This window comes from Nyctibius grandis, chromosome 2 (assembly GCF_013368605.1).
Source record: "Nyctibius grandis isolate bNycGra1 chromosome 2, bNycGra1.pri, whole genome shotgun sequence".
Taxonomy (NCBI): Eukaryota; Metazoa; Chordata; class Aves; order Nyctibiiformes; family Nyctibiidae; genus Nyctibius; species Nyctibius grandis.
Window position 1 is genome coordinate 40060157 of NC_090659.1, and position 26752 is coordinate 40086908.

The 26752-nt window shown below is 42.7% G+C and overlaps 1 protein-coding gene across 3 annotated transcripts in view; it reads left to right on the forward strand.

Moving 5' to 3' along the window:
- GPM6B (glycoprotein M6B) overlaps positions 1–26752 on the forward strand; it is a 117813-nt gene that overhangs the window by 85472 nt on the left and 5589 nt on the right. For all 3 annotated transcript variants that reach the window (XM_068418654.1, XM_068418650.1, XM_068418661.1), the window contains exons 2-4: positions 18379–18565; positions 22202–22358; positions 25536–25707. In XM_068418654.1, coding sequence (XP_068274755.1) covers positions 18379–18565; positions 22202–22358; positions 25536–25707 — 516 coding nt within the window. The remainder of the gene's footprint in view (positions 1–18378; positions 18566–22201; positions 22359–25535; positions 25708–26752) is intronic.

Below are 26752 nucleotides of genomic sequence, written 5' to 3' on the forward strand. Positions count from 1 at the left end.
CTGCATCTTTGATGGATTTTTGGTAAATCTGGTTTGCAGAGGTAGTGTGTGCCTGTGTGCTTGCATGTCGTTTTCAGAGCCATAATCTGGTGTTTTCATCAAGACTAGCCATGTAGCAAGGCTTTGCAATGCAGTGTGGGAGACCTAGGTTATAATAACATGTAATAGATTATAATATCACACAACTTTTGTGTAGTTAGCTTGGTGTGATTCTGTGGTGCCAAATGCTACTCTCAATTTTAAAGTCCTTTTCCATGGTGTCGTCTGGCAAATTTTGCTTATGTGGAGATCTGCCTGTGCTATGATAACGGGGAATAATGCAATGAGTTTCACAACATTAGGTTTCAGGATGTGTTAATCACCAAGAATTGCTGCTTAATGGAGAGAACAGTTCCACGGTAGCGATTCTGCAGCAGGGAGACGGCAGTGCAGGAGGAGAGGTGCTTCATCCATCCCAGCCTTACAGGTGATTTATTTGGTTTGGAGCACTGAACTTCAGAGGGTAAATTCAACTAGCAAAGGACTGTTTTGTTTCTGCATCATATAATTTATGCCAAATAAATGTCCCTCGTTCAGTGTAGCAGACTACTGTACAAATCATAGCAATATTTTTTTTGTTAAATGATACAGCAGTAACAAAATTATTAAAATTTCCATTGCCTTTTTACATGAGTTGTAGTATACTTTTGAACCTGTTGTGTGTCATTTATAAGCAGAGTATCTCATAGGCATAAGCAGCTGATACACAACTAACACATTTCCCCAAGTAGAATTGTTTCATTTATTGTTAAACAGTTCAGATGTGAACGTAGTGATAAATCCCGGTACTGTCCAGTACCGGATTTTGTTTTCCTACTTTGAATCTGATTCCTCCTACACTCTTTGTATAATTCAAACCTAGCTTCAGTTTCAAGTAAATGAAATTTGTCAAGTGATTAGACATAGTACTACATAATCCCATAGGGATTTCACAAAAGGAGATCCACTGATGAGAGATTAAACTCTGAAAGCCATTAGTGTATGTGGACAGTAACCCACCTAGCTGCAGATTTTGAGTAATTAATGTACAAAATGTCCTAAATACCTTGGCTATAAAACTGTCTTGAACTCGTAGGTCATTCTTCAAAAATCAGAGCATTTTTTCTTCTGACTGGTGAGTTTCTTTTAAACTGATAAAACTCTTGTACAATAAGCACGGAAGAAAGTTATCTGTATGCATTAGCAGCTGTGCAAAATGAAATGTGTTGCTGAGTGTGTTTATGGTGAGTTTATGGTTTCCTTTTTATTTTGGCAAGGATGAAAGTACAACATGTAGAACAGTAAATCTGTTACCGAGTCAAGGTGGTTGATCTGTTGTTTTCATACAGGATGCAAGCAGGGGAACTTCCTATCTTAATTTTACCACCATTTCCTAGTTTTTCTGTGATAATTTTATACTTTGGATCTGTTACATAGGTATGTGTATGTAACACTTCAAGGCTTTGTTCTTGCCAGTTCCCTAATTTCTGAAAGTAACACATGGTCTCTCACATCATGCTCTTTATTTCTATTCACTTCAATTCTCAATATGTTTCACAGTGGATTAAAATGCAGAAAGCTGAAACAGTCCTACTCCTACTTTCAATAGCAAAATAAATAGCCCAGATCCCCCTGCAAAGTTACTGCCATGAAGTGGTGATGTAGGAGGCATATTTGGTTTTGGGGGACAGATTTTCCAAAGTGCTAAGACCGTTGAGGCCAGTCAGGTTTTTAGATGGGCTCAGTGGGCATCAGGTACCTCTGAAATGGCAGGATTTTTCAAAAGGGCTCATTCACCAGCAGCTCTCTTGGAGAAAAATGAGCTTTTCCTCTGTGTGAAGAAACTTCCTGGAAAATGCTGCTGCTTCGCTTTGGGGTGTAAAATGGAAGCTGACCCCTTCAAAAATGTGTCCGGACTGGATCTCCAGCCTGCTGTGCCTTACATGCTTGCTGGTCTTGCAACATTTGCTTCTTCCTCTAAGATCCCACCTGGACTTAGTGTAATGGCTGTCCTTTATGAGATGCCCTAGAGGCAGTGATTGCGAGGCAACCACCACAGCTTGAAGCGATTGAAGCGCTATCACAAAGTCTTTTAACTCTTCCTTCCAGAAATGAATTGCAAAGGAGATAAACCAGCATCAGAGGGGGTTTGGGGGATGTCATCTTTGCTAAGACTGGGCAAGAGAAGATCCTGAACATTTCGCTTTGGGTATTCAGGTTCACACACAGTACGCTTTACACTGCCAAGTTCTGGGGAGAGTATCTGCATTTAACTATTAGCAATTTGTACTTTTAAGCTAAAAGTTTTTTTCCCTTTACTAGAATTTTAAACTACAGGTTTCTGGATTGTGTTTTTTAATGCAAGGACCTCCTCAATGATGTAGTGTAGTTGTATAGAACAGATACTTGCAGGAAGTTGGGCTAGAACTACAGGGCTGCCCATACTTGTGAGGAGAACACTGGAGAGCAATACTGCCCAACCGCTTGGGATGAGCAGCGAGATCCATTTTCAGTTCAAGTCCAGTCAGATCTGAATGGTGGTGTCACATAGGTACCGGTTTGTGTTTCCCATCCCTGTGGCAAATGTGGATGGCCAGCTATTTTGGATTGCAGCATAGGTGAGACAATTTACACAAGCTAATGTGCTTTTATGAATATTTACTGATTGATAAATGAAAATGATTGATCTCATTTACATTTTTAAAGTTTGCTAGATTGAATATGAATTCCATTTTTATATATCAATAATTATTTTCATGAATCTCTGGCCTGATTCAGGCAGTGGTATTACCCAGCTGATGGATTCAGTCTTTATCAGACATTTGTTTCTCTGCACCCAGATGAGTGGCTGCTGCCCCAGTTTTTTTAATTGGAAATGGAACAACACCCATGTTGATGGAGATAAGAAATAAGTCAGCTTTATACTGTGTATCAGCAGCCCTTATCAGAGGAGAACACCATGAGCAAGCTGAAGCAAAATGTTTAACAGATTCTTTACAGGGCTGCAGGACAGATTGGAAGCATTTTAAAGATGAAGGTTTACAAATTATTACAAATGACAGGGTTTATCTTGGAGGCATTAAATTAAATCAAAATGTGAGGACTGGGCAGGCAGATTTACTGAGGTGGAACAAATAAGAAAAACGAAATGCTGTTTTACATCAGCAGTGAAGGATATAGATCCTGATACACATTAACAGGGACAAGAAGTTTCCCTTTTCATCTAACTATGAGAAATGCTACCAACTTGCAAAAATAAAAAAAAACCCAACAAAATAAAACCAACTGTGGATGAAATTCACCAATTACACATGGGAGGATGGAAGAAGGCCGTTATACTAGGATATAGTTTCCTTGTATGAATGCATACGATGTTCAAATTGCATGTGCTGTGCTGAGGAATAATGAGAACCAGGGGGAGCAGCTGTACCCAAGGTTCCTTATAATTGGCTCTTCCCTACTAATGTGCTCTCGATGAAAGAAGTCCTCACGCTCATGAATGGCTTTGAGCTTTGATTATTATTTTCATGGTATACAAAGCGATACTTCCGATTTTAAACTCTAAATAGACAAGCATGTGCTAGTGAAAAATAGGAAGAAAATACTTTTCTTAAACACAACTGTACAACTATGTGCAATAGTGTAAATGAAGCTGCTAAAGTGCAGCGTGAAAAAGGAGTGAATTAATGTGAGGTTTACTTCACTTTTAGCAAAGTTCTTTTTACGCAGTGAGCTTACGACATTTTCATGCACCACAGACAGATGTATTTTTCATTGCAGCAAATTGAAAAAATTGCCTTTTTTATATATGTGTTATGGTTATTAGCCAAAATTTTCAAACATACCCCCTTAATGTTAGGCTAACACAGTGATTTCAGAGCTGTCAAGATGTTTAAAGATCTTTAGTATGCTGCATATTTTTTCCCATTTCAAGCAGTTTATTGGTGTTTCGGATCCCCTGAAAACAATAACTGCTTTAAGTATAAGTCCCTGAAGAATACGACTGTAGGAAGAGAGGTCCAGCCCAGGGAGAATCTGGGACATGCGATATTCTGGGGATAATAATTTGGCAAGCTTAGTGATTTAGGTTTTAATGAATAGGATTTGGTTTCTAAATAGGAGGGGGTTGAAAAACACTCAGAGAACGTACTCATACTGGTCTGAATGACCTCATGAAAACAGAAAACTAGACATATGTGCCACAGGATATGGTACTGGGAGGGGCGGGGGGGCGGGCAGATGGCACTGTATGTGGGAGCAATGTGTACAATGGACTCTGCAGTGGGAGCAACGGGGCTAAAGAGGTGAGAGAAGAGCGGTGGGGGGAGTCCCCTTGGTTACTCTGACCTTTCCCCGTTTTCTGGCCAGCCTTGCTCCTAATGCAGTATTCATCACCAGATCATAAATGGCCAAATGACAACCCTCTCTTCGCTCCCATGGACTACTTTGTCAGCTGCAACAGATGAATGTCGTAACTGTTTGTTTCCTCTGAAACCATATGCCAACGGCAGCAAGCGCGAGGACGTTGGGCACTGGGAATTTTATTACAGGCATGCAAGATGATTCATCCCAAATGAATACTGAACGCCGCAGTCACCGTCAGTGTGCCTGCATGGTGTGACATGAAAATGTTAGTCCTGTGGCTGCTGTGTCTGTGCAGGATCGAGTACAACCTGGTTCAGGCAGGAGGCTTCAAGCTGTATGAGCTTGGCTGTGTGTGGAGAGTATTGTAACCTGGACCTGGGAGTGCAATTTGTGTAGTTAATTCCTCAAAAAGCAAAAGATAAAGAAGTCATTTAAACCTATTTCCTTTTCTAACCATTGGGGGTACAGCATTAAACTCTAATTCATACGTACTGTGTGCAGTAGTTGTTATGCCACTGAAGCTGGTGATGATTTTGCCTGAGTGGGTCCTAGTGAAGTCACCAAAAGATACTTTTCACCTTCAGGGGTCATGCCAGGCGTGTAGTAAGGGCTGCCAAACAGTCATTGCTAAGTGGCTCTTTGCAGAGCAGTGGAAAAACGGAGATTCCTTACAGAGTTTTAACCATCTCCTAATGAAGGGAGCCCTGTTATTGCAAAACCAGAAATTACTAATTAAAAAAACCCCAACTTTATAGAATATTTTCATGTACAGAAATAACGCTACAAAGTTTACATCCTGTCTCCACGTTTCAGGGTTTGATGTTTGTCCCAGAGCAGACAGTTGTGACTTCTACCAGCGTCGCCTCAGAGTAAGGGAGAAAGCCACTTGCCTGCTGTGCTGCTCTGAGCAAGGGGCTTTGTTTGCCCCTGCAGGAGAGATCTGGAATTGTGGGTTCAGGCCTGTGGGATAAAATCCTTTTGGTGAGAAGGGTTTGGTCTAGATGCTGCTGCTATGCAAATGAAGAATTTTTTTCTTCCTGGAAGTCTTTGCAGATAGTTGTTTTTAGTTAATTTATTTTTAAAACTGGTTCTGTTACCAATGTCTAGTAAGTAGCTTCAAAAAAGCAGGGAGCAGACAGTTGTGAGGGAGCGGGGAGACAGTATACAGCACTATTAAGGAAATCTGTTATTTTCCATTTTGTATACAATTCAATTATTATGGTGTTCCTTGTGATCTCATAAAGAGGATTGTTTCTGTGTAAGCAGAAGGAGATGATATCATCATGAGTGTGCAGAGTCATTTTGGAACGATGCCTTCAACACATTTTGAATGTGGTTATGTTCTTAAGATGTGGAATTTTCCTTTCCTAAAAGGAAGGATAAGCTGTAGAAAGCAGAATCATGTCTTTTAGGAAAAATATATTACCTGATACCTGCTTGCTGGTTTGTGAGTCACAGAGAGGGGAGAAATACAAAGCCATGCAGGATCCTTTAGAGAGCCATTAATATTAAGTTTGCATCCCAAACTCAAAAGACTGCTTTAGTATTGGAGTTCATTCACCAGTGTAGGAGACAAATTTATTCTTGTTTCACCTCTAGATCCAACATTTGGATTCGAGGCCAAGATTTTTTCTCTCCTTGACGTAGGCAAATATAGCTGTGCCAAACTCCTCATTGCACCAACAGCAAAAACACATGAGAGAAGGACCAGCTCCAGAACCTTCCTAGACCCTCGCAGGCCAGAGATTTTATGGCATTCCTACTCTCCCTAACCCCCAAAATTTGTCTCTGATCTAGTCTATGATAGATGGGTTTTCAGCATCGTAATCTTCACTTCTTCCACCTGCTGAAATGCTGCTTAAGTTGGATTTATTTTGGCTGGAAATGACAGTAGCTTTTTCATTTAGCCCCTGCAGAGTGGGACTGTGGTACATTTTGAATAAAGATCTGTCTGTCTTGCCCTGTCAGCCTTGACAAAGCCATAGCGGTGCCAAGAGGGGGGACATGTAGGTTCAAAAGTGGATTGATGTTGTTTTGCCAGTGGCCCCTTTCAGGGAGCTCAGAAGCCCTGTGCTGGTGAGCATGCGAGTGGGTCAGGTGTGTTACTGTGGCGGGGGTCTCATTGCTGGGCTTCATCTGTCCTCTGAAAAGACGAGGAGAAGGATAACTCTTCTCCTTCATTGTAAACCCGGAATAAGTCTGTTTTAAAATACTTGGTCCAGATTTTTGGACGTGAGCAGAGCCTAGATGAAATACAGCCCACGACTTTTTTTTAATTTAAGAAAGTAACAGTGCAAACTCATGTGTTTGCCCTACCTCTACACGTGATGATAACCATTTTATCTGACAGGTTTAGGGTCTTGTAAAAAACAGGTAACATGGTTTTCCATTACTTTGTCTTTGTTTACTTCTGGAGGAGAGCTCTTTGCCATGGACAGAGAGCAGGAGACATGAGAGTGGGTGGGGGGAAGGAATAGAGAAACCTTTATGTGTTTAATTCAAATCCTAGGTGGAGTTTTAGCTGTTCAACCTTTCTTAACACCTGTGTGACTGTCTCCCTGTTGATGTCCCTCCCAGCACCTCCCTTGGTTTGGCAAAATTACGTTGTTTCAGTTCTGAAACTACAGGGTGTTTTTCTGGGCTCTTATTTTTAAAGTTAAATGACTGAAAGTACTGAACTAAACCTTGCTGGTGACACTGACTTTTTACCACCTGAAATTGGCAGTGATCACCAGACCAGAAATGGAAATTGGCAGGTACCACTGGATGTACAGGAGTTCAAGGCCACACCGGTACCATCATGTGCCAGCAGTGAGAGGCAATATTAGTCCTTTGGGGATTCAAGGTAAATAAAGGGCTGGGTGAAAGGGAAATTGAGAGTTCAGAAATGGTAGTAGCATAAACCTAATGCTTTGCACTAGTCCTAACAATTTAAGATAAATGTTCTTCTGTTTTTCTTGTTTTGTTTGTTAAGGCTGTAAGGAATCTAGTCCTTTCATATAATACTTGACATAAGTTTAAATTTGGTTGTTGATGCTTGAAAGACAATAATGTGTGGTGAGAGACACCTCCTTTTTAACTGTGCTGCCTGACTGCTTCAAAACTGTTTACAAATGAGACAGCATAGTATGGGTTTTGTATGCAGATGAATCTATCAAACTGATCAGCCACAAATGCAGCAATTGACACTAAAGCAGTGACAGCACATCTGATTTACTGGTCTCCTACAATATGCTTCCTAGACAATATTCCGTGGTTTTGTTTGCATTTTTGCCTTGCTAGAAGCAGTAAGTGTGTGTGTCAGAGCCTGAAGGAGGGTTTCAGCTGAGGCTTTAAAAATTGTTTGGTGATTCTACATGCCTGTCCTTTCAATATCTGGCTTGAGTCCTCGAAAAGATCCGATTGTTTTGTTTTCTTGAACCTCCATTTCAAGAGTTAGGGGGGAGTTTAGTTTTGAAGCATCTCAGAGAGGCACCTGAAATCAAGCACACGATTGATTGCATTGGAAAATTCCAGTCTCACTGGGGGTTAACACAGTGAAGGATATAAATGCTCAGAGATAGCATTTGCAGCTAGCTCTATCCAGCAATCCTCTTCTCTTTATGGAGCTGATTGACTGAAGCCTTCTTGACAGCTTGTTTGCTGGAGATGCCTGCCTCCGCAACAGAGACTTCAACAGCAACTGCAGGGAAATATTCACCAAAGCTTGCTAGGCCTAATCCTTCCCTTTTCCATTACATTTTCACACACGTTTGTTCCTTAGGATTCGAATGTTTATGTATTTCAGAATGGCTTTTTTTTTTTTTTTTTTTTTTTTTTTGCAAATACTTAGGTTGCAAATCATGATCTCCATCTGCAATATCAATACTAATTTTGGCCATAATTTATGATAAATGACCTGAGTGACAGACTCGGTACTGCCAGAAGACATTCCAAAACTTCAGTTCAGCGCAAATGGGATATTTTATATGAGGGAGAAGTGCTTCAGGAAAGAGCGACAGATTATGAATGCTGCTTTCCTGGGAAGGAGGAAACAGAGGGAGCAGGCCAGGTGCCTGGTTGTCAGGGTCTTGTGCCCCCTCAGCTGTCCCCAGTGATGAGACACGTCCGTATGTGCTGGCACGGATGAGCCAGGTCGCAGAGGAGCCACGCAGCCTTCTGTCGCAGCAGCTGGGAGTCTGGCACCTAAAATGGTGCTAGAAACCCTTGTTTAGGCAACTAAACTGTATGCAGGCTGCCTTGGGAAGCTTTCTGAAATAACATGCAGGTAAATGTGCAGGTGCCTGTCATGGAAGACATGAAAGGGTTCTTGCCCATTGCGGGGGGGAAAACCCCACCAACAAAGCCCAGAAATGCCAGTTCAAGGGAAGGTGCTTTAAATGGCTGCACTTAAAGAAATGAAATGGGTAGCAATGAAACTGCTCTGAACAGGTCTTGAGTAAGACCAGTCTACCAGTGATGGATCAGCCACAGTGGAAATAATGGTCTTTGCTCCTTTCCCTTAGGTTGGAAGGAAAATGTCACTTCAGTCACAACCCAAGTCACAGCTGTGACATGCCTCCCTTCAGTACTGACATACAGCTCCCCGCTGCTGGGTGGCATTGGCTACTGTGCTGAGATAAACTCTCCATTTCTTTGACAAGCCACATTATTTCTTGGGTGCCTTTGCAGTATGGATATTTCTACTTTGCCTCCTCTGTCAGTATCTGAATGGACATCACTAGGAGAGCACCTCTGTGGCAGTCCACGGGGCATCCATTTCTTCTCCCAGAGTCTCCGTGTACGACATGATCTCCCTTCCCCATTTTAAGCTTTAATCTGGCAGTTGAGCAACAAGGGAAGAGTCAGCGTGGGATATTCACTGCAGTGCTGGAGCCAAGATATCCCTAGAACACCTGCAGGCTTAATGAGCCTTTCAAAATGCCTAAACAATTTTTTCCCAGGAAGCAAAGTACCATCTTTTTCTTTAGTAAGAGAAACTTAGCAATGGTTGTTTAACATGAGCTTAGCTATAGGCATACTTCCAGGGTGGGTGGGCGTTGTTTGCTTTATGGGAATCTTCGCCCCCCCCTTAACTTTCTTCCCCCAGATCCTGGGAGGTGTTTCAGCTGCTTCGTGAGCGCATAACAGCATGTGAATGTGGAGTATTTCACTGAAACAGCCTGCTCCCTTACTGAAGCAAGCTTAGAATTTTGAAAATGGTGCAGTGGAGACTCAACTGGGAAATACCTGCGTGAAAGCTTTTTCAGGGCAAAGGACTTCTGCATTTGTGGTTCAGGTTTCTTACCGCTTCTCTAGTTCCATAGTTGGGTAAACGTCTGGGAAGATCTTTGCAGCTTTGATTATCTCTGAAATGGAGAATTTACCTTCTGAATCTTAGATCCACCAGGCTGAAATCCCCACACACACTTGGTTTTGGCCCTCAGCTCTAGGGAGAGAGAGGTTGTGTTTCTGTTTGCTTCTTTGTAGCTAGGGAGGAGTCAACTGGGGAAGTGGTCGGTAGCGGCGGCTGAAATCCAGTGTTGCAAAAGTCTTGCTCTGCCGCTGAGTGCTGAAGGCTGATGGAGAGTGAGGTGAGTTACAGCTGCCAGAAGGGTGGAGCTAAGAGTCTCAACTCAAGTCTTCCAGGTAAGATACCTTTGATTAAAGTAAAGTCAGCTCTAAAAATGGTGTCAGCTAAGTACAGGTAGGTCTGGAGGATGGTTGAATCTAGGAAACTTAGATGTCCTTACAGAAGGTTTCACAGAACTGCTGAAGTAGACCATGGGACGGCAGTGCTTAGGTGCTTTTGGACCTCCCCCAGCGAGCCTGTCTGGACCTTCAGGCATTTTAATATCTCTGGCAGTCTGCCCATCATTCCATCTGTTTTACCTCTTTGGCTTGAGTTTGTCCAAAATAAATCACCTGGGCTGGCACCTATTGAAGCAGCAGTTCTTGCATGTTGACCCAACTGAGTGTTTCTCCAAGAAGGCAAAAATAGGTGAAGCAAGGGGAGTGAGGTCAGGGTGAAGGCAGAAAGGAGGAATGTCTTCAGGGACGTTGAGCAGTGAGTTGTTGATATGTCAGCTGAGAGTTACAGCCACAGTTTGGACCAGAGGCTGCCCTTGCTGGTGCAGTGTGTTTGCACTTCGAACTGTGTGTCCAAATAAGGGCAACGAAGCTGGTGAAGGGTCTAGAGCACAAGTTCTATGAGAAGTGGCTGAGGGAACTGGGGTTTAGTCTGGAGAAAAGGAGGCTGAGGGGAGACCTTATCGCTCTCTACAACTACCTTGAAAGGAGGTTGTAGCAAGGTGGGTGTTAGTCTCTTCTCCCAAGTAACAAGCAATAGGATGAGAGGAAATGGCCTCAAGTTGCACCAGGGGAGGTTTAGAATAGATATTAGGAAAAATTTCTTCACCAAAAGGGTTATTAAGCATTGGAACAGGCTGCCCAGGGAAGTGGTGGAGTCACCATCCCTGGAGGTATTCAAAAGACGAGTAGGTGTGGTGCTTAGGGACATGGTTTAGTGGTGGACTTGTCAGTCTTAGGTTAGTGGTTGGACTTTATGATTTTAAAGGTCCTTTCCAACCAAAATGATTCTAAGAGCCCTTCCACATGCTCAGGCTGTGCAAAAGTCCCAAGGGTTATTGTGGATAGTAAAACACTAGAACGAATCTCCGGGAAGAATAATGCCAAAGCTTATATCCTCCTTGAGCCATTTCCTTATGTGAGAAGTCTCTTTTTAAATCACCTGCTTAATTTTTTTTTTCTGCAGAAGCAGCTTACAGCCAAAAAATAGCCATCCTCAAGGATTCCCATATAAACCGGTTTCAAGTAAGGCCTTTGCCAAACTATAAATTAGGTATTTTTCTTCTGCTGCTGTTTCATGGGCCAAAAGTAAAACAGAGAAGACATGAATTAAAATAAACTTTTGCCTGACCTTTATCCAAGAGAAATAAAGCTGGACAAGAGCAATTCTCTCGTCCCACTGTCTCATGAGGCAGCGGTGTTCTTCCCGTGCAGGTCTGACTCCTTGCTGTCACACAGCAAATGCCTGGGATGGGCACTTGCAGTAAGCATGGATGTAGTGATTCATATTTCATAGGTTGCACTGTCTGAAAAAGATGCCTTCAGAACACCTGTGAGCTTAATGAGCCTTGCAAGGCTTAATGAGCTTTGCACATATAGATGGGGAGTGTGTGTATTTCAGTAAATTTGAAGAAAATAAATTAGATAAGGCCTGTAAAAGACCATTCGGATCATCTGTCCTCACATGAAACAGGTTTGATGCCTGCAGTGGGAATGCTGATTTTTTTCTATAAGAAGTGCTGGTTTGGGCCTGAGATTGGAAGGAAAAAGAGGGTTATGTTTACTGCTGTCTGTTCTTAGAGACTTCTCTGTGCCATTTAACAGCTTCCAGAAGAGAGAAATCTTGCCTTGGTAGAATAGCCTTTTCTTCAATTTGAACGCCGTGTTTTCTTTAGTGAAAGGAAAAACGTTTAGCTTTTTCAGTTGATGAACATTGATAACCTCTACAAGGGTGGGGTGTTTTTTTTGTTAATCGCGTTAGAAAAAAATGCACTGGATTTTAAACCTATGCTTACTGTGTTTTTGCTGGACTATTCAGGAGCAGTTTATTATCAGTACTTATGCACTACCACAGAGATATTGGTGCTCCGTGGTTTTAAAAAGGGGTCTGCTAATGGTGCTTCCAGGCTGTGAGATGCTTGTTCTTAGTGTGCACCAGTTCTCCTCATATCTCTGTGCCCATTCCAACACAAGAGGCAAGAAGAAGGATTTTTAGTTCTTTGCTACACAAGAATACGGAAGCATCTAATGAAGTTTAAAGATGGCAGGCTTAAAACTGGTAATGGACAATAAATACCTTCTCAGAAGTGGGGAACTGGCTGTATGGCAGTGCTGAAACCAAAGATCTTATACATGTATCAAGAGTATCTGAAGAAGATGTAATTACTGCTGCTAACCTTGAGAAAGGAGCTACTTGTTCTTTGAGTAGCTCTTAACTAGTAGAGATTGGGGTGAGATTTACTGGATGGATCAGACTACCCCAGATCTTGCTGTGTTTCACTTGAATGAAGCATCTTGTGGTAGCCACTGTGAAGGATGAGAGTGGTGGTCTTGTTGGATTTCAGGTCTCATCGTTTGTGGCAGCCCTGATGGCTGTGGTCTCCAAAGGTCACGTCTTCTCCATCGCAGATACTGTGCTGGCTAGGAAGGACTATTTATTGATTTTACAACTCTGGAAGAGGAGGATGTGAACGCAGTGGGGAGATTATCAATCTGGCTAGGCTGAAGTACCCTTGCATTAAGTTTTCTGGCTCTCATGAAGAGTTCATTTTCAGTATAAGTTAATTTCACAACTTCTGATTTGGGGAGGACAAAAAGGCAAAATTAGGAAAGCCTGAACTTGAAAGGAAGTTTTCTGTGGAACAGCTTTAAGAGGAAAATAAAGGATTTTCTCTGTTTGAGCTCATAAGTTATTTAGTCCATTTAATGTGCTTAATCCAAAAGTGTGGTGAGTGAGTATTTATTGTAATTAATAACAGAAGTTTTAGCTTTGTGTCATGTTTTGTAAATCAGCAAAATTTAAGATGAACAGGAATAAGTAAAGATAGAGCTTCAACAAAGACATCCAAGTGATTTAACATGCAGCCTTTTTATTTTAGTGCCCCTGTTAAAATGTGGAGAGAAATTTGTCACATGCTTTAAACTTACCCTTGTAAGATTAAATGTTTTATCTTATTGTACTGTTGCCACTGACCCTTGGCTGCTGGTGTGGGTGATAAATGTGAGAAGTAAAGTTATCTTACTGCCAGGTACTGGCTTGTTCTCACACAGGGAAGAAGGAGGTAAATTCTGTTTCTGCTTCTGAGCTATTAGCGTATTCCTGCATCCTTCACTGCTTCCCCCATAGCTGTCAGTCATGCTGTAAGGTATGAAAATGTACATCCTAGCATACGTAAGCCATTCAGAATGGAGATTTTGAAAAATACAGTAGATGGCAGAAAGTAAAATTGACATTTGCTTTCATTGACATAAAGTTCGTTTTCTGACAGAGATCCATGGTGGTTAGGACTCAGATTGTATTATGCATGGTTGGTATGGGGTAATCTTCAGCACTGGGGAAACAGGAGGTGAATGTAAAGTATTGAGTTCTCCTCTTACATTTGTTTGTGAATTGGTAGTAATGCTCCCAACACCAGGCTCCCGTGGATGTGTAATAATAAGCCTGATTTACATGTGATGGCTGCATTTAAGATGTTATCTAGTGCTTTTTCTTTCCTTGGGGCTCTTGCAACCTTCTTTTTGTTAAAACGGTTCTTCCCCCCGTGCTCCCTGAGCTGTAGTGCTGAAGCCAACAGAGATTGTGGTTCTGTGGTGGAACATGCTGTGTAATTGCTACCATGTATTAACTGGACAGGTGTCCAGCATGCCAGGATTTTGAAAAATGCATTGCACAATTACGGGAAGTAAGTGATGAGAAAAAATGGTGCCCATTGCTTCATCTTTCAGAACAGCAAGACGGATTTATGGGAAGGGAAGAAATGAAACTTCTAAGGAAAAGAGAGTGGGAACTAACTCAGAAAACAGCCACGGGAGCCTGGAGGTTTAGCTCCCTGAAATGGAGAGCTTTTCAAACCTCCGTTCAGGTTTTCTGTGTTCCTTGTTTTTTTGTTCCATAGTGACCTTGACTATGGGATCAATGGTTCTCACCTGAGATACATTGAGGCAGTAGTTCAACCTAGAATGAGTTTGGGACGTTAGAGGACAGGCTGGTTTTCTGTCCAGGAGGTGTGGATGCACTTTCCTTACACCATGTTTTCCATGCTTCGCTTTGAGGGATGGCTTTGTGAACATGTGCCTGTCTCAGCTTTTCAAATCTGGGCTTCAGGAGCTGATGTGTGAACTTCCTAGTGCCAAGCCCTGGGAATACTCAAGACAACTACCTGATCCCATTGCATTGTCATTTCCGGAGCACAGATTTTGTTGTTCCACTCCGTCTTGACCTTAGTGGGATGAGTTAGAGTCTAAGAATTGCTTTTTTTTTTTTTAAGACCGCTTTCCATTAATTCTGCATTACCTTGCTTTTCTGAGTTTAAATCTTAAAGCCATACTTAAAGTACCAAAGAAGGGTTAGCCACACAATTGCTATTTGACATGGGAAATTGAATGGCTAAGCCTCTGCGTTTATGCAGTAGCCTGTACACTGCTGGGTAGACTGTGTAATTGTTCTTCATACATTAAGCAACCCAGTGCCAATTTGTGTACATATGTAGGTTCATCCTTTACCAATTTCCTGTGACTGATAGTTTCCAGGAGATTAAAAGAATAGCTGGTTCCTGTTTTTTTCTCTTCTCTTTATTTTTGTCCTTTAGCAAGAATATTTTTGTGTGTGTGTGTGTTTAATAGCATTCATTCCCTAGAGAATAATCTCAGTCCTTGTTTTAGCTGGCCTCCTTCTGGGAGTGTGTTAAATCTGTAGCCAAGATCACAGGCAGCTCTGGGCAAATCATTGGGCTGTTATTAACCTGCCTCCATGGCAACTGCTGCTCGCCAGCCTGAGGACAAAAAATGTTTTTATTCTGCTGAGTTGCACAAAAGGTTCTAGTGATGCCTTGCACAAAATGGCCATTGAAAGGGGAGATGCAGTGATGTGTGTTTGTGCTGTACAGTTTCATATTTAAATCGTTTTACACTGCTGTTTCGGAAGTGGATATACAGCTGAAAAGTACAGCGTGTGGGCCATATGGAAAGTAAAAACTAGCAGAAAATTGGAACTAAACTTATTTAAATGCTACTTATTTTTGTCAGCTTGAGTTCACAGACCTTCAGCCTGTGTGTTGGCAAGTTACTTTGCGAGCATGAGCTAGGCAAACATCATTGTGGATTGTCAGTTGTACTGTATGAAGATACTAGCTGACTTGGGGTTACAGAGAGAGACCATACAGCAGGTTGCCTGGAAAGCTTTAATTTTTTTGAAGAAATCCTCCAATTTGCTTCAGTGCTAGTTTGGGAAGCTTGGTAAGCCTATCTTAGTGCTTGATGAGCTTCAAATTTTCGCTGGTTTTGAAAGCTGCTCCTGGCAGTACTGTTTTAGGCTTGCTTTAAAACAAAATTATAAAACCAGCTATGTTGCTCGGGCTAGGCATGGATTTAAGCTCCTCATAAAGTGTTCACAGTGGGATCTGTGGGGAGTCTGGCAGCCCCAGCACCATGATGAGGTTGCATCCCGCAGTTAGTTAGCCTGTGGCAGGAGGCTGCGCTGCTCTGCTGTCGATCTGGGTGCAGAATGACTACGTGCAGGTGGAGGCTGTCTCTTGGAAACATGCTGGTTTGGGATGCTTCTTGCCGCTGGCAAGCTGGCAGCACGCTATTTTCCTGTGAACTGAAGTCCCTCTGCTTACTGCTGTAGTCTTGGTGCGAGGGCAAGTCGTTTCTGCAGTCCCACATTTGGGCAGTTTTCTCTGCTTTGCTCGAAATAGTGTGGTTGCTTTAGAGACCTCTTAGGGCATTCATTGGCCTTGGTTTGCACGGGTAAAATGAAGGCCATCAAATATTGTGATGCCTTTTTACTGGGGCTGTAGAGGAAGACATTAAGAGTATGGCCACAAAGATGCTATGTGCAGCTGCCAGTTGCTGGGAGATGAGAGGAGGTTTGCCACTGTCGGCTTGCGTTCGAGGGTCAGTGGATTAGTGGCAGATATTGCCATGTGTTCCGGTAAGGGATCTGACAGAGTCTCCAGGGCGAATGTTCTGTTGGTGGCCTGGAAAGCCGGCTGTGCGGTATGGGGTACCAGGAGGACAGGTACCTAGTTGGGGAGTTTTAATTGTTGGTCCTGGGTCTACATCAATTTTTAGTTTTCTCAAGAAGGCTGCCCCGTTTTCTGAAACTGGCAGCTTTTCTTTCAGACCTGGGCAGTCCCTTGGCTTTTCATTTCCTATCTCTAATGGGATCCTTCTGCAAAGCAATCTGTGGATCAGCATGATTAGGTAATCAACCTCCTCCACACCGAGCAATGATCTAGTGTTTAGTCACCTTTTCCTTTAGGAATGTGGCCTAAAAGGCTGTTCATTTTGTGCTGGGCTGTGGCCACATGTGTGTTGGAGGTTGCCTGTTGGATCAGAGCATGGTTACTCTTGGATAATCCTTCTCTGCTAATCCTGTGCCAGGTGCAAGTGTTTCTTGGATTAACTCTCGGAGGTTTGGGCCTGAGCCGGGAACAGATGCTGCGGAGGCGAGGCAGCCTCACGTGTACGACTGCCGTTGTGTCTAGCTCACGAGCTGCACTCAGGCAGATTCCCCAAAGAGGAGGATCGCTCTGCAAGGTCTGGTGTCTGAACTCAATTCTGGACCTCTGTGATAAGATGAAAACCAGAGATGATTTCTTCTGATAGCGCGCATTTGGATTTTGTTTGCCCCGTCAGTGCTAAGCTGCAGTGTTTGTTCATTCGGCAGTATTTTTGTCGTGAACATAGTTCCTGCTGAGTGGACTCCAGCTGTGGGCTTGACTATAAAAGTTTCCCAGGCTTGTTTCCATACAATTAAATCTTGTCTGCAGTTAGAGAAGTGGCATTTCATAAGTCATTTTGGTGCTGATAGCTGCTTAAGCCTGACTGGGACACTTGCTAGTGACTCTCTAAAAGGAGAGTTTCCCACTTATGAAATGGGAAAGCTTTCAATTATCGGATGCATATTATTCCCCAGTGCTTCATGGAAGTGCCTGCTCTGCAGCTCATTCATTAGTGGGAAAGGGAAGGCAATAAAAATAAACTTGTCTTGTGTGGTGGATGGAGACTTGCTGATCTTCGTGAGGAATTTTTGGGGTGGGAAGATGTGATGTGATGTACGCGTTCACCAGCTGTCTCCCTGCCTTCGAATGTTTTGTCCATTTAGCGCCTTCCTATAGAAGCAGCGGGCTGTTCCTGCAACGTGCAACGCTGGTCGCTCCATTAAGCGTTGTCTTAATGGCTTGTGTTTTGCGCAGTTGTATGAAATGCACATTAATGGAGACAGTTTAATGCCATCACCCTGAAGTAATGAATTGGTATGGATTGCCATTACCATTATAGCGCAGTTAAAAGCTGTGTTTGTTTCCGATTTACGTTTCCCAGCTCTGCGAGCAGATGGGTTTTCAGGCTGCGCGGTCGGGAGGAACCTGGCAATTCAGCTGCAACCTCCTTATTACAGTGTTTGTGGAGCAGCAGTTCTGGGAGGGGGGGGTTGTTAACTCAGACTGCTTAAATGATACATTTCATTAAAACTTTGATTACGCTACTGCAGACTGTATTCAGGGATCACTGTAAATCCAGTGTATCCTATAAAGCTGGAAATGTATTGTGAGTGTCATACAGCTTCATCTCAGTGCTCTCGATAAAAATTGCTACTCTTTGGCCCCCATTTAATTTTCCTGTTGTTAAAATACCTGTATCCGTATAACCTTACACAGATTTCTACAAAAAGATACTTGGGAGCTGTGGCAGAGTATAGAGTAGTTTTGCAGACCTAAATGTATTCCTCTTCCAATGAAAGTGCAAAGTATCTTTTACTTTTCCAAAAGGCTTCATTGTCTTGAGTATTTGCTTCTCTGGCTTCCTGAATGGTGCCAGCGTAGCTGGTGCTCCTGCCATTAGTAATGCTGAAATGTGGTGAGCTCTGTATGAGCAGCTGAATCACAATGGATCACTTCAGACAAGTGATTTTTCTTTTTTTTTTAGTTTTTCCATTTCGTAGTCTGTCTCATCGATCTCCTCGTGATCACGTAAAGATGGGAGCACTCAGCCCACTTTCTGGGCTTTGAGTTCATGCCGACAAATCTGTAGGTCACTGCTTTAGAGGGTGATGCTGTCTTGCACCACCTATAGATTTTTGCTTAGCATGTCAATGCCTGGGCCTTTTAGTCCCTATGGCTTTCACCAAGTGGAGGACAGATATTGTTTTCCTCATAATTTGCTTTTTGCTCATAACGTTTCTTTTGCTTTCTCTTTTCTGCTTAGGTTGCTTTGAATGTTGCATTAAGTGCCTAGGAGGAGTGCCATATGCTTCGCTCGTGGCAACCATTCTCTGCTTCTCGGGGGTAGCGTTGTTTTGTGGCTGTGGCCATGTGGCGCTCACTGGAACCGTGTCTATCCTTGAGCAGCACTTCTCCACGACTGCCAGCGACCATGCTTTGCTGAGTGAAATGTAAGTATGCCTCCCGTTTCCATTACTCCTCCGAACACCTTCATGCAAAATGAGTAGAGATGGATTCAAACCTCAGTCTCCATCCCTGACTACTAGGTTACTTGTTTGTCCAACAGCACTCAGTGGTTTTTTGGTGTTCACGCACAAAGAACCAGAGTGTGTATCCTGCTCAATCTGTTTATTTTGGGACCAGTACTATTTAATAACTTCCATCAGTGCCAGGAGTGAGCCCCTGCAAACCTCATGAGGTTCAACAAGACCAAGTGCAAGGTCTTGCATGTGGGTTGGGGCAATCCCAAGCACAAATACAGGCTGGGTGGAGAATGGATTGAGAGCAGCCCTGAGGAGAAGGACTTGGGGGTGATGGCTGATGAGAAGCTCAACATGAGCTGGCAATGTGCACTTGCAGCCCAGAAGGCCAACTGTATCCTGGGCTGCATCAAAAGCAGCGTGGCCAGCAGGTAGAGGGAGGTGATTCTGCTCCTCTACTCCGCTCTCGATGGACCCCACCTGGAGTACTGTGTCCAGCTCTGGGGCCCCCAACATAAGAAGGACTTGGAGCTGTTGGAGCAGGTCCAGAGGAGTGCCACAAAAATGATCAAAGGCCTGGAGCACCTCTCCTATGAAGACAGGCTGAGAGAGTTGGGGTTGTTCAGCCTGGAGAAGAAAAGGCTCTGCGGAGACCTTATTGTGATGTTTCATTGTATAATGTGGGCTTATAAGAAAGATGGAGAAATGCTTTTCACCAGGGCCTGTAGTGACAGAACAAGGGGTAATGATTTTAATCTGAAAGAGGGTAGATTTAGTCTTTGTTGGTGACACAAAGTTTGAAGGGATGATAGGAATAACAGGTAAGTGTTGTTCGGTCCATCCCCCCTCAGAAGAAGGTGGACAAATGAGAAACGAGAGAGAGAGAGAAGACTGGAAAGACCTTAAATGTTTGTCTCTGCAACCATAGCCTTTGGAAATAACCACTGCTGAAGTATTTGGGGCTTTTGTGTTCTTGAGGCTTCTCAGTGACACCAGAGGAAGGCCTGGAGACCTACGTCAGGGCCCATGCCCAACCCCATCTGTGCCAGCCTCTCGTTCCCCTTGACACTGAGGGACACACGGGTCCCAGGCTCTGGGGTGTTGGTCTGAGCCTGCTGGGCCTCAGGCGACCCCTCCAGCTGGACCGCCAGGCCTTGGAAAGGCTTTTGTCTGGCAGCAGTGAGGAACGTTGCTCAAGTTGCATTTCACGATGATAGCGCACCGGTGTGGGGATGCTGACGGCCAGAGTGCGGCCTCCCGCCTGCTGCTTACCCTGGGCCGGCACCAGCTGCAGGCACAGCGCCCGGCCAGCCCTGGGAGATGTCTCCAGCCCAGGACAGGGGACAGCACAAGGAAGGGCAGCCAAAACCTGCTGAAAGCCACCCGAGGGCTCTGGGCGGGGGTCCCTGTGCAGGGCGGGGGTCCCTGTGCAGGCCACGTGCGTCTGTGAAGAGGGGGCCCACATGGCACGCGCTTGCGGGCCAGTCTGCGTGCACTCAGCACGAGACTTCCGCAACTGGCCCCTTCCCACCCCACGGCAGCACTGGCGTCAGTCTCACAGCACCGTTTCAGGGCTTCCCCGCCTTGCAGGACCCCCTGTGCCCAGACATGCCACGCGGCTCTGGGACTGCACCCCACCAGGGTCCCACGTGTCCCCTCAGTGCCTGCTGCCCCGGCTGCGGCTTGGCACCGCGTCCCCAGCCCCAGGGCATGAGCCACAGGGACGCTGCAGTTAGCCACAGAGTTTAGCAAGGAACTACGCAGCTGTTCCTCAGCGACTGACTAACAAAACGTCCTTCTGCTTGTATCCGTCTTCATTTGAGCAAAATAGAAGAAATTGCAAAAGTAGCCATAACAGGCAGCAAGTTTTAAATTTTGGAGAATTGTTGACAATGTTTCTTGTCAAGTCAGTGTCAGCAGGTGGGGAAATGTGTAATTGCTACTGAAGCAGCTGAGGTCTTAGGCTCTGTGGAGGTCTTAACAAGCCAAGGGAGAAGAGATGCTAGAAAGAGGCAAGTGATTTAAGGCTGAAGAGACATAAAATAAATGAAAAATGTACTAGTAAGCACCTTTTGTGGAATGGATTTTTAACCAGGTTTCTATTACTAATTTCTGGTAACATGTGTCGAGTTCCTCATAGACTGTTAATGACGGTGAAATGAATTCTTCTGTTCTCTCTCAAACACTGACTTAATTTCTTCATGCTCTACAGCACAGGTGCAACAGATTTCTCCTGTTATTTTTAATCAGTTTGGAAAATAAACATAACACTTCCCACATGTAATTTTAAATGAGCAGTATCCTATTTTGATACAAGGAGTGTGCTGTCTGTCTGGATAGCGTTTAACTATATAAATGGTAGTAATCCGTTCTCTTTAAATTGAACTAAAGCATACAGATGCTCCTTGGGGATGTACATGTATGCTAGCAGCTACTTAGTAGAGGGTGGTAAGAATGGAAAAAACATTTGAGGAAAAATATATTTATCCTTAGAAAACTGGGAGTATGGATGTATAAAATTAACCTCTCTGTTCTATGAATAGCTTCATCCAGAATAACCATCCCAACAATCAAATTACTTTTAAGAAGGTGTAGGTTCTGGAGAAGTTATGCTAATAACAAAGTGTGACTTTCAGAGACCAGAAGAAATGTTGTATGAAAGATATGGCATTCTGGTCCTCCAAAACAATCGGGTTCAGATGCTGAATCTGATTAATAATACTTAGAAATTATTCTTTCCATTTACCTATTCTAGCCAGAGTAAGAATACTGTAAGAGTGTCATTGGAGATGGTAGATTTTTAAGGAATCAAGAACATTCTCAAATCATATCTGAGGGAAGTGCCTATGCCACATGCCTTCCTCTGGACGATTCCAAAGTACCTGAAATGGAAGCACTTCCTAAATATTTTTTTTCAGTTTTTAAAAATTTAATTATGTTTTTGGGAGCTCAACACTGCTGTGACTTAAGGCACTGAAACTATTTGCTCTCTTGGAAGTACTCTCTTGGGCTGTAGAGCAAACCATTCCTCCTCAGGAGAATTCACTGCACATTTGCTGAGTTTTGTCTCAGGGAAGTATCACTGCATTTGCAAATTTTTGCAAACATACGTTAACTGGATTTTGCAGGTGGAAACAGTGGATTTCAGGGACTGCTTCCTTTCCCTAAGCGAAAGGAATCGCCACGGAGCCTGGTAGTTCAGCCAGTAGTTCAGCTTCAGCCTTTGCCATATCAAAGCCCTATGTTGTCCCTGTCAGACATTCCCCGAGTTAGGTGTCAGGATCAATAACAGGAAAAAAAAATCTCCATAGTGGAGGCATGAAATGGCAGCTACAAGCTGGTGACTAATACCAGTCAGTGTAAGAACTGCAGCACAAACAGGATGCTCGAGTGGATGCAAGACTGATGCATATCATTATTGCTTACCTGTAGAAGTGTGACAGTCATACTGGTGCTCTCCTGCAGCCTGCTTGCTAAAAATGCATTAAGGAACCTTGAACTGTATTTCTAGAAGAGGAGTTACCTCATGCCTGTTATGATTTGGGAGAACTGACTTTATTTTTATAGGACTGAAATCTATTTGTATCTTTTTTCTTTCCATTTTAGAATACAGCTAATGCAGTATGTAATTTATGGAATTGCATCATTTTTCTTCTTATATGGAATAATCCTTTTGGCAGAAGGTTTTTATACAACAAGCGCTGTGAAGGAGCTGCATGGAGAGTTCAAAACGACAGCCTGTGGCCGGTGCATCAGTGGAATGGTGAGTAGCATTAGAAATGGGAAGAGTTATCTTCACTTGCTAAAACCTGTTGGGCTCGGTTTGACTCCTGTGTTTTTGAACCACAATATATTGCTGCCCTCTTTGTTTAACTCCTTATGGGTGGTCAGAGTCAGTCCCTGTAGCTAGTCCTTCTTTGAACTTTGAGGATGCTTGGTCAAATCCAAATTCTGCAGATGGACTGTCGAGGTGCTACTGTGGCCTCCCCTATCATAAAGCTGACCCACTGGTCTGCATTAAGTTGATGGAGACTGCTAACTTTAAAACACTCAATGTGAGACAAAATGAAATTTGTGCTTTTAAACTTAGAGCACACTAGTGATGCTTAAAGGCAGATGGCTGTGGTTTGCAGAGCTATTTAAATAACAAACAGTAATGCCTCTGACTTCCATAGTCAATTCTGCTTGAGGATGTCTGGATCCTTCAGACAAACAGTAATGAATGAAGCTTTGCAACATCTTTGCACTTGAATCAAGTATTGCTGTCTTGCTTTTGCAGATGCCAAAAGGCATACAGACGTAATAGTGAGTCTTTTTCTGAAAGCTGAAACACTTAAAGCCTTAAAGTTACCAGCCATCTTCCCTTCAGTATACTTCTGTGTTAGAACAAAATTTTAAACAAAGTTTAACTAAAAATAAAACTTCAGATTCTCACCCACGTTGCCCCCTAGGGTGCACTCTGCAAGAACAGAAACATAACTATGTTTCTGAGACAGGATTTCAAAGCTGTTTCTGAAAACCTGAATTCAAAGCTCATAGTTACGGAGGAAGCTAAGCAGTATGACAGATCGCCCACGGGGAAGTGTGGGTGAAAAGAGAAGAGGCTTTTGATGTGATTGTTGCATTTTAATATACAATCTATATCCTGTACTTAAAAAATAGGTACTTTCAGCTGGTTAAATACAAAAGAGATGCATGTTTATTTTCAAGAGGGTTAACAATTTTCCACTGTGCTGTTGGATACTTATTGAATTTTTCAAGAGCTAATAAAAATAAGACATCCAATCATTTTCCAGTTAAGCCGCTATTCGCTCGTTCTTTTCCTAGCAAGTATTATCTTCACGGATGAGCAAAATTAGATGTAAAGCAGTGTTTTCTAAAGATCCATAATACAGTAGAAACATACACATACCTGCATCTCATTAGTGCAAACAATTGCTTGTGCAGTTGAGTAATTGGCAGGCACATGATTGCAAGCTGCTTATACAAATACCAATGTGACACATGGAAATATGACAGAAAAACATGTTTTTGTGTTTGCCTATATTTGTCCACACAATGAAGGAGAGAATTTAGCAGCTGAGTAATGGCTTGGAGCTCTAGTAAGACACATCAGTGGTCAGTGGTGACAGTCATGGCGTAAAAATGCCTGTATGCTGCTGTGTAGTGATAGAGCTGCTTAGAACACCAGGGTTAGAACGTTTGTGAGGAGATACAGTATCTTAACAGATTAGTGGCTGCAGCTAGGTGCAGACAACAAGCTTCTGAACATACAGAGGTTTGTTTTTTTTCCTTTTTGATCAAGAGCTCCTCTGCTTCTTCCTCTGTACGTTACCAAGTGAAGTCCTGAAAGGCAGTCCCTTCCATCTTGCATAAGGTTATTACAGAAGACGGACTTCCAGCTCTCCTAAATTATTTGTGTTGGCTGTGGTAATGCAGAATAGCCATTCCCTCAGTTATCACATTAAATGTGAGAGTGAGTGTGTTTTTGGCTTTGTGTCCTTCCTCTCATGCACACTTCCACATACACATATGCCAAACCACGTTTTACATACAGTGTATCTGTAGAATTCCTTTAAACTGATCCACTTGGTGCTTACCAAATCCAAAGAGAGAATTCTCAGTTCTCACTAAAACATGCAGGTCTGGTGTATGGCACTATCTAATATGAAATAGGGTGTTTCAGTTGTGTATAAATTAAAGGCTAGCTGGGTTTTTTATGGGCCTCAGTTTTGCAAGCACTTCCACGTCCCATGCATACCACCTTTGTTGACTGTAAAACCTAACCAATTGCTCAGCCTTTGCTGTAACGTTTGCAGTGTTGTTCAGCGCGTCTGCACAAAAACCTACGAGGATGCAAACTTCCACCACTGCAGCATTAGTTCAGTCCATCAGTTCTGGGTCAGGCTGAGACAACCTCCCCCTTCAGAGCCTTTCCCATCCTTGCTGCTGTTCTCTGGCACACGAATTTCAAGTGAGATAGTACAGTATCAGTGCTTTGCCGGAAGGAAAGTCTTTCCAGTCCACCTACAGTTAAACAACAGTGAAAAGGGAAGACAGAAGATGTAACAGCATTCCCCTGCTTTCCAAGTAGGATCCAAATCCTAGTCTCAGCAGGAGGAGGGAGCTAAGAACTGATGCCAGAGCTACTGTTTCACCATAAAACTTAGAAGAAGAGGGAAGAGATACAGTGGGAGGGGGAAGCCAGTGATTTCCAAAGCAATGCATGCCATACCTTATAATCTTACCAAAGAAAATGCACATTTTTTTTTTTTTTTAAAGAGCAAAGCCAAACCAGCAAATTTCAATGGAAAATCCATTATTCTCTAAAGTGAAGTAACTAACTTTCTTCTTGGCAATGTGTATTAGATCAATTGAAGCTTTCTGATCTGCTGTAACGGTCGTGGTAGGTTTTGAACAGGTATTTTAATTTAATACCTATTTTTAACAGGTATTCTCAAATGTTACATTCAAAATTGATTTCAATAAATCAGGGAATACGGGAGAGCTCTGTGAACATGGATTCACTCTATTGTTTTGATTTTGCAAGTTGTATCGAAATGATAGTTTGCTACAGTTAATAAAAAAAACTCCTTAAATTGATTTTTGTTGGAGTTTTATTGGTTTTAGCCTACAACCAGCATCACTGCTTAGCTGAGAATCTTGAGAAATTAATGGACTGCTTTTTCAGGAGGGCAAGCTGTTTACTCAATCAGGCTGATGAAAAAGGAAATGTCTGAATTACTTCCTCAGTAGCACTTAAACTACCAAAGTATTTGTAAGCAATGAGAATACTGATTTTATTCGTGCTTGAAAATCAAATGTTTTATTATTTGATTTCTGAAAGTATGCTTAAAGATTATTTTGAAGCATTTTTAATCAAAATTCAAGTAGTCTTTTCAAAGAACAAATGTGAACTGTTTGTGTTTTCTCTGCCCAGTTTGTTTTCCTCACCTATGTGCTTGGAGTGGCCTGGCTTGGGGTCTTTGGCTTCTCTGCTGTGCCTGTCTTTATGTTCTATAACATATGGTCAACTTGCGAAGTCATCAAATCTCTTCAGACAAATGTGACTGTTCCAGGGGACCAGATCTGCGTGGATATCAGGCAATACGGTACTTATTTTAATCCTGATTAAATGCCTTATCCTTTCTCCTTGGTCTGTCTTCAGTAGTTTTGTCTCAGCCTTATCAAATCAACCAAATGTAAAAGCATCTTGTAGCTCTGAATGTGCTATTACTTTTCTAATTAATTCACATTACACTGATCTCTTTCCACATGCAATCAATTTAACTGAACTGGCAAGTCATTTATCTAAAATTATTTTGTAGCAGTTTCCAGCAGTATAATATTAGGTTTAAAAATAGATCAGCCTCAAAATAAACTGCTTAGAAACTGCGCTGAGAAACAGATAACCAGATTCTGGTTTTTGAACCCATATGCATATATTCTTTCCTTTCAAAAAGCTGTTTTTACATTTAAATATGAAGTTAACACCTGAACTTTGCTCTAACAATTACTTTCAGTTAAAAGACCAAAAACCTGCAATCAAGAGTCTGCCTTAACTATTAATGAATTAATACTGCTTTCTGATGACACACAGAAATTCGAGGGAGGTGCAGGTAGCAGAGGAGTGGGACAGTAGCTTAAAAGAGGCTTTTCAAGTAGTTCATTCCTTAAGGTGAATTTTTCCTGAAGTTAATCTTTTCAGCTTCCCTCGTGCAGAAGAGCTTTGTCACTGTTACTTTTGGCTTTGTTTTAGCTAGCATTTTCTAGGAGTGTTTCTGTCTTTGGACTAAGTCATTCAAAGCTGGGAAAATGAGTTGAGAGTTGAAAAAGTAAGCAAGCTTGGTTTTGCTTTCCTATCCAGGCTGTAAGTCCAGTAGGAGAAGATAAGATATACTAATTGTAAAAGCAAGAAGTCCCGAATGAGTTAAATGTTTGCATCCTATTGTAGCTACTGACAGCAAGAGGCTGGGAAGGTGTTTTCTTCAGCAGCAAAGCCTAGGAGTGCAGGGGGAAGATGTGCTTCTCCACCTTTCTGTTTCTCCTGTTTGTTTCACAGCAGTATGAGTGCCATGTGGGGCTGTGCTGTTCCTCTGATCAGTAAAATCACTTGGGTTTCAATGAGTGATGGGAGAGAGCAGCTCCTTAACAGGC